Source organism: Coffea arabica, chromosome 7e (assembly GCF_036785885.1).
Source record: "Coffea arabica cultivar ET-39 chromosome 7e, Coffea Arabica ET-39 HiFi, whole genome shotgun sequence".
In the NCBI taxonomy this organism is placed as follows: Eukaryota; Viridiplantae; Streptophyta; class Magnoliopsida; order Gentianales; family Rubiaceae; genus Coffea; species Coffea arabica.
The window spans coordinates 17602541-17610827 of NC_092323.1; the positions used below are offsets into that span (position 1 = coordinate 17602541).

Genomic DNA, 8287 nt, shown 5'->3' on the forward strand with positions numbered 1-8287 from the left:
ATTTGTTTAATATAAATTAAATATTTTTTTTAAAAATAAATGATCCATAAAGTATTAATTTTTTATGACTTCATCCATTACACGAGTAAAGTATTCACTCTTTATGTGCATTTTATTCTGAATCATTTAATTTATATTAAATACATAAATGTTTGTAACTAAAATTGAAAAAATGTTATATTAATATTTTTATGGAAGAGAGATTGGTAGGTTTTGTATTTAACAAAAATTAAATATTTGAAAGTAAATACAAATATGTATTTGAGCGTAAATATTTGTATTAAATTAAATGTTTGAAAGTAAAATACCCTTGAAGAACTGGTACTTTAAATAGTTACCGACTCTTTATAGGCAAACACGCATTACTCATTTAAAGTACCTGCTTTTTACGGATATTTTACTTTCAAACATTTAATTTATGATAAATATATCAATGTTTGTAAGTAAAATTCAAAAAGTGTTACAGTAATATTCTTGCAAAAAGGAAATCGGTAGGTTATTTATTTAATATAAATTAATTTTTTTTTAAAAAAAGAAATGGCCCATAAAGTATTAATTCTTTATGACTTTCATCCATTACACGAGTAAAGTATTCACTCTTTATGTGCATTTTATTCTGAATCATTTAATTTATGTTAAATACATAAATGTTTGTAACTAAAATTGAAAAAGTGTTATATTAATATTTTTACGGAAGAGAGACTGGTAGTTTTCGTATTTAACAAAAATTAAATATTTGAAAGTAAATACAAATATGTATTTGAGCGTAAATATTTGTATTAAATTAAATGTTTAAAGTAAAATACCAACAAAGAGCCGGTACTTTAAATATGTAATGCGTATTTGCCTATAAACTATACTACTTAAAGTTTATTAATTGTTAATTGATTTGTAGTATTTTGTCATTTATTGGACATGTAGTACAAAGGACAAATTTGGTAAAAAATTCTAATTTCACTCTCTAAAACAATATTTTAATAGTTTGGACTGAATTTGCAAAGGATTAGTAACCTCAGGGGAGATCGGTGTAAGTTTTCAAACTACAGGGGAGGTCAGTGTAAATGTCAGAAACCTCAGGGTAGGTTTCTGCAATTATCCGTATTGAAAAACACACTTTCCCAAGAGGCTTTGGGAACCGGGGAGTATTACTGCTATTATCTACCTAGTACTATGACAGCCGGAGCATCATTCATCTTCACCAAAGATCAGAAAAGAGAAATTGGTCATCGACCCATCATTGGGAACCCGTGGGAAGTTGAACTAGTCCTCCATCATTCATCTTCATCAACCTCCTTTTCCTTGGTTCTAATCAATATACCATTCATCATTTCCAATCATTCACCATCATCAGAAGCATTAAACTCCACCAATCATCCATTCCATAAACTTTTCGGGCAAAGCAGAGCAAAAAGGAAGGGGGAACGCATGAGGAGTTGAGACCACCGGAGTTGCTGCTGTAGAAGTCACTGGAATGCCGCCGCCACCACCACCACCACAATATACCTGAGGAGGACGGTGAAATCCCTTATTTCCTTTTCCAAATTTAAATTGAATTTGGTGCTTGAGTCTTGTTTTTGAATTGATGTAACCTTAGAATTCTTGAGTAGAGTTCTACAACTCTTCTGAAAAAAAAAGGGCTTGGAATTATTCATCTCCTTATTTCATTTGAGTTTTATGTGTTTAGATTTTTTTTTATGTTAATTATTCTCTGACCTTGAAAGACTTGTAGCTGTCTAGTTAAAAGATTTACCACCTGTTTGATTGGAGGAATCACCATTATGGAACGAGTTTAAAGTTGTCAAATCCTTTACCTAATCTTTGATTGGTCCCTATAGGTATGGATCTGTCATTCTAGATTAGAAGACCCAAAATTGGACGAACTTCATTCCTGACCAATTGGCACTTTTGCTCCCATTCCCGAATTTAGCATACAAAACCAAAAAAAAAAGAAAGATAGAAATTGAAAAGGAAACAAAGCTCCACGTCCAGAGCAGCAGACCAACCAACTTGACTGTTCATCATCTTCTTCACCTTCATCTTTCTCTTCCTCCTTTGGCCCCTCTCCCTTCTCTTCTTTTTCCCTCCTCTCCTTCCACCATGTACTCTTCACTCCCCTCTCTCTCCATCACTGCTCTTGCTCTTCTCTCAATCCATTTTCGAAACAGAAGAAGGCAAATCTGCTGCCATGACGGATTTCTTTTGACTAGTGATTTGCATTCAAAATTGTAGTAGATCCAAAACGCTTGTAGTCAACTATGTCTAATTCTTGCTGCCGTGATTTCTTTGTTTAATGGCTAAGAATGATTTGCACTCAGGGGGCTTCTTTTGTTATGCTGATTGACCATGAATTGAGGTGCATACATAACATGAAGAGAAATGTTTCGATAATATTGAATTATTGAGGTTTTGATGTTGATTTGTTGCGATTTGCTACTGGTTCTGGTTTGTTTAATTTGTTATATCATATGAAATCGAATGAGAAATTTGAATTATGATCATGGAATTTCTTGAAATTAGTCTATCATCACTAATTGGTGAAGGACTTGGGGGTAGACTGAGGAAGAGAACTGGGAATTCTCTTGAAACAGCAGAGACACAAAGGATGCAGGAAAACAAAAAAATTTAAAAAAAAAGTTGATTCCTATAGCAATTCAATCACTATCAAACATGTGTTTACACCAAAGGAAATCCCTCAAAAATCCATTGTCATTGAGGGGTTATACTTATTACCATCCCTGTGCTTGAATCAAACTGGTGGTTAAATTACATTTCAAAAATCGAAAATTATTTTTTTATAGATGATTTAGTATCCATAAATTCAATATCAAGCGGAAACATCAATTTTTTTTTTTTAAATTAAAAACCCGTTTCCTAGACTTTTTGAAGGCCGAGCCTCTCACGTTTACCAAGTCTCACATTAGACCCTTTTCTTTACCTTCTTTTTCTTTTTCATTACTTTTATTTTGGAAAAAAAAATCCGCAAAATCATTTTCGAACCATTATTTTATTTTTATACGTTCAATTAAAAATGGGACGCGACATGAACCAATTCTTTATTCCATACTTGTATATACTATATATTATTTTGAACCAAAATAAAAATTGCACGTGACTCATTGTCATTTACTAAATGTACCATGTTCAACATGATTGCAAGATGATCCTATGACATTATTCTCAGCATTAAAGCAGTTTGAATTAGTTCGGATCTAATGGAATCTTGTAGGTTTTTTATTTCTTTTTTCGGATCGACGGGTTTTTTTTCCCAGTTAATCTGTCCAACACTAATTTTGGGTGTGACAAAGACTTGATGGAATTGGATGGATGCATCTCTTATTCTAAAAACAAAACTATATACACAATTAAACAGAATAATGGCCTCTAGTGCATGAACCACTAAAACTCAAAAAGTATAAATAACACCTTGTTATATTTATATACATTTGCATCCAGAGAAGGAAAGAAAGGAAGATGGGCGACCGGAAAGGAGGATTTTGGTATAAAGAGCTATTTCCATTCACAGCCATGGTTGCAACACAATGCATCAATGTCGGTGTGAGCATCATCTTCAAAGCAGCCACATTGAAGGGTTTGGACTTTCACGTTTTCATGCTATATTCCTATTGCATTTCAGCTCTTCTTTTCCTCCCTCTTTGCTGCTACTCCCACAGGTAATTTAAGATTCTAAATAACAGGCCTTCTTCTTAATTTCCCTCTTCCTATGTAATCAAACTAGCACCTTTGTTCATTCCTCTTTTTTTTTTTTTTTTTGCCTTTAATTAACAGGAAATCTCGGCTTCCTCCATTAACTATTGGTCTCCTTGGTAGATTTCTCTTCCTCGGGTTTCTTGGGTATACGTGGATACACACATTTATCAAGCTTAGTAATATCAACCATGATAATTTATTTACTTCTTTGTTTTAAAGGAGCTTACCAAAATTTTGTTTTGGAATTGATTTCAGCTTTTCCGGTCAATATCTTGGATACATCGGAATCGAGTATAGTAATCCAACACTGGCTTCCGCCATGACCAACCTTACCCCGGCTTCCACATTTATCTTGGCCGTCCTCTTCAGGTCCTCTCTTATTTTTCTTCTTAATCTATTTAGCCATTGATTTTAGCAAAACATCATGATCACCTATAAAGCAAACGAGACATGATGATCAATTTTCTATGCTAAAGTCACCAATGATTATTCCATCAAGAGTTTTTTCTAATTGGGATTAATGCACCTAATTTTCTATTTAAATGTAAATACTCAAACTTTATTTCCTCTACTGTTGTAGTAGTAATCAGAACCAGAGGTCTCAGGTTCGAATCCTCCCGTTTACACTAAAAAAAAAAATCTATTTGAAAAAAACTAAAAAAAAAAAAGAACTAGAGTGGATTTAGTGAACTAAATTGGGGAAACTCAAATCAACTCCATTAATAGATCAAAATTACAGGAGATCAGTGATGATTAAATGGGAAAAAAGAAGGTGACAAAGGAAGAAGAAGAAGGAAAACTTGAGGGGAAAGAAATAATGAGCTCGGAGAGCAAATCAATCTCTGCAAATTTGGTTAAACAATTCAGGCCTAACAAATGAGTTCCGAAATAGATTCTTCAGCCAACAAACTACAAAACCAACAAATAGATTGAAAGCGTGGTTGCCAAGAGGAAAGCGTGACTCGAGTACCTTGAAAGCGTGCTTCTGCCTTCATGACCCAACCTAATTTCTGCTACAGTTCCTCAAAAACTCGGCTTCATGACACCTACTTTTAGACACTTTTCTGATGTAACTGTACTTTTTCTAACCCATGATTTAAAAGTATAATAACACTTGAAACTCTTTTCTTTTTTGTTTTCCAAATTATAGATGAGGAACTTGACCAATATTCATTGTCATGATCAGGATGGAAAAGCTAGAAATGAAGAGCTGGACCACCCAGGTTAAGATAATTGGGAGTGTAATAACGATTGCAGGAGCCCTGTTGGTGGTTCTGTACAATGGCCCAGTGCTAATAAGGAGCTCTACATCTTCAGCTTCTGTTCTTGCACAACACCCAGCACTTGTTAGCATCACTGGCGGAACCAAACACTCGGATTGGGTCAAAGGTGGTGCCCTTCTCGCTGTTGAATATGTAATTGTCGGCTTATGGTGTATTTCTCAGGTAACATATTGAAAACACAAAATTGGCTTGTACATTTTGAAAATTCATTAGTTTTGTCAACAATTGCACCCCTTGAATCTCTCTCTCTCTCTCTCTCTTTGTTTCCTTCATATTGCCTAGGGGTGTCAATTGAACTTTTTGAACTGAACCTCATAAATTATACCCGATTTTTGGATTTTTGGCCTTTTAAGTTTCAGGTTCCAACAAAAAGCTCAAGCTGAACTAATTGAGCTTGGCCCGAGTACATAATTATATGCATAATTATATATTTTTTATATTTTATAAATTACTATAAATTTTATTATAATTTTATGTCATAATATGTATAATTATAAATTATACATGTTATTATATATATATATAGGGCCTTAATCGAGCCTTAGTCTAACATGACACAAACTTGACTCACATTTAGCTGCGACCTAATACTTAGATACAAACTCTATTTGACCTAATTAAAACTTAGGCTCTACAAGCTGTATTTGGCCGAACGAGTTGGGCTCAAGCTAGCCCAACCTCATCAATAGCCCTAACATCGCCCCTTTATATTCTTGAACCATTTGCTTTTATTTTCCGACTTTTTGAAAAAGATAAAAATTTCAAAACAAAATAAGATTTTTGACTACTTTTCCTACATGAGAATGAACGTATAATACTCAATTCAAACTCATTTTTTATTACTACATTAGTCTATTGCAAAGAAAAGAGTTCTTATGCAGTTATTTCTATAAACTCCTTATAATTTTGTAAAATTAATGCAACCGTCACTCTAGTTTGTTATACTTTTGGATGGAGCTTTTAATTACATAAAAGAATTATCGCATTTGGTTATTGTGTATTGCAATAAAAACATTCCCCTATTAACTTTAGGGTCCTGACTCTGCCACTGTTTCTAGGCCAAGGTTATTGCAGATTACCCAGCAGAGCTAGCTGTGGTCTTCTTCTACAACTTAGCATGTTTGATCCTAGCAGCTCCTGCTTGTTTAATCGGGGCAACAAATTCAAGTGCTTGGAATATACTAAAACCTGATGTCCGGCTGTACTCAGTAGTGTATTCGGTAAGCATGTAGACCTAATTTATACTCAGTACTTCTAGAATTTCAAACTATATCACTCACCCACTGCTCATATAGCTAGGGAGTAATCTATGCACTGAATAATTTTTCTTTTTTTCTAGGGAGTAATGGGATCAGGCTTTGGTATTCTTATTCAAACATGGGGCGTACATATAAAAGGACCTGTATATATAGCTTCATTTATGCCATTATCAATTGCCATTGCTGCAATTATGGGCTTCATTTTTCTTGGGGATGACCTCTACCTTGGAAGGTACGTATCAATTGATCATGATCTTAGATTTTGGTGCTATTGTGCAATTGTTGTATTTCTTTTCAAACATATTTTGGTGTACACTCGCATGAAAGACATTTGTTTACACTAATTCAATTAAATTATGAGAACAACAATATATACAAGTATACATCATATTTTAAAAGATATACATCAACCTTATAATACTTGACCCCCTAACCTCACTTGACCCATCCCCCCCCCCCCAATTCATATACATAACAATGTTTTGAAAATCGGATCGGATGGGCTGGTTCGACTGATTGAACCGTGAACCGGCCATGCCTCCTGACTAGTTCAATTAAAAACTCAGAGAATTAATTGAACCGATCAAAATCAGTCAAGAATCGATTGAACTGGTCAAATTCGGGAGGTTCAACCGATTTTTATTAAGTATTTATTGTTGTAAATAAATATTTTAGTTTTATTCAAAATTTTTAATATTAAAATGAATAAAAATTTATTAAACCTTTGAATCGTGGTCGAACCGGTTGCATCGTAGACAGGAAGGTTTTTCGGTTCACTCTCTGGTTCAGGTTTAAAAACATTGATACATAATACTTCCTTGTTTTATACACACACATATGATATATACATATATAAGGTTGCTTACCAAATGTTTTTCTGATTTGCAGTGTGATCGGATCCTTGATCATATCTTTAGGGTTTTATGCTCTAATATGGGCAAAAGCAAAAGAAGACTGTGAAAAAGGTGATGAGTTTGGGGCATCTTCCAGCCAAAATGCTCCATTACTAGGCCAATACGATGATTCAACAAATGAAGGACGTGCATCTGCCATTGCTTGAATAATAGAAAACGATTACTTTCTCAACCACTCATAATTTTTACCTTGTTCAGAAATTTGTATTGTGTCGATAATGTTTCAAAAATTTAAAAATATGGGAGGCAATTAATATTTTTTAAATTTCAGTGGTGCTATGAGTAATCATGTAAAGATTCTCAAGGGAGGCTTTTGAAATTATCCCTTTTCAATGCTAGGGGCATGACCCACGCTAGGAACGGCACCTTGGCTCCCTTTATGATTTGCTCTTCAGTTTCTTTTACAAAAGTTAATTTTCTAATTCTTGAAAGCTGTGTACAAAAGTTTTTTTTTAGGGATAATTTCACAAACCTCCCCTGAGATTTCTCACAATTACAAAAAGCTCCACTCAAATTTTAAAAATTACATATATCTCCCCTATTTTTACTGTTTAGTAACATTGTAGATCTAAGAATTTAGATTTTCTTTCAAAAATCCTAAATTGTCTCTTTGTACAAAACTAGGAAAGAAAAATATATACACTCAATCATTTTCTTCCACACTTTGCATAAATCAACAAGCCAAATACCTAACAACCGTCCAAGTATAAGTTCTAAAATCAAGTAGCTATCTAAAAGATTCCAAATTACATATATAATATCAATACTTATCACAATAAAAAAACATATACACAAAATCTCAGTGACAACCAATTTTATACTCCCAAATTAAATATTAATGCTCAAATATCTTTTCAATATAAACTAATTTGATCTAGAACCACCATTATAACTCTTCTATAGTCTTAAAAATATTAATATCTCAAAAGTAGAGAATAAATTCTATCTCCACAATAAAATCATAATAAAAAATTTCAAATCCAATGAAAGAAATCATTATGTAATTATTGACATTTTATAAAAGTTTTTATTAACAACAAACAATGACAAATTGACATATAATCTACTACAATCATCAATTTCCTATTTCAATCATCAATTTCATTATTTTTTTTTCTATCAC

At 33.0% G+C, this 8287-nt stretch overlaps 1 protein-coding gene across 3 annotated transcripts; it reads left to right on the forward strand.

Moving 5' to 3' along the window:
* The first annotated feature begins 1187 nt into the window (after positions 1-1187).
* Positions 1188-7539, forward strand: LOC113701604 (WAT1-related protein At5g40240). Of its 3 annotated transcripts, none has more exons than XM_027222351.2 (8): positions 1188-1515; positions 3454-3671; positions 3787-3852; positions 3964-4077; positions 4895-5153; positions 6050-6211; positions 6331-6482; positions 7139-7539. In XM_027222351.2, the coding sequence occupies exons 2-8, from the start codon at positions 3472-3474 to the stop codon at positions 7308-7310; spliced, it is 1125 nt and encodes a 374-aa protein (XP_027078152.1). In that variant the 5' UTR covers positions 1188-1515; positions 3454-3471; the 3' UTR covers positions 7311-7539. The 3 variants fall into 3 exon arrangements, with proteins under 3 accessions (XP_027078152.1, XP_071915299.1, XP_027078153.1); XM_072059198.1 differs by having other exon boundaries at positions 3787-3824; XM_027222352.2 differs by lacking the exon at positions 1188-1515 and having other exon boundaries at positions 3328-3671.
* Positions 7540-8287: the final 748 nt, after the last annotated feature.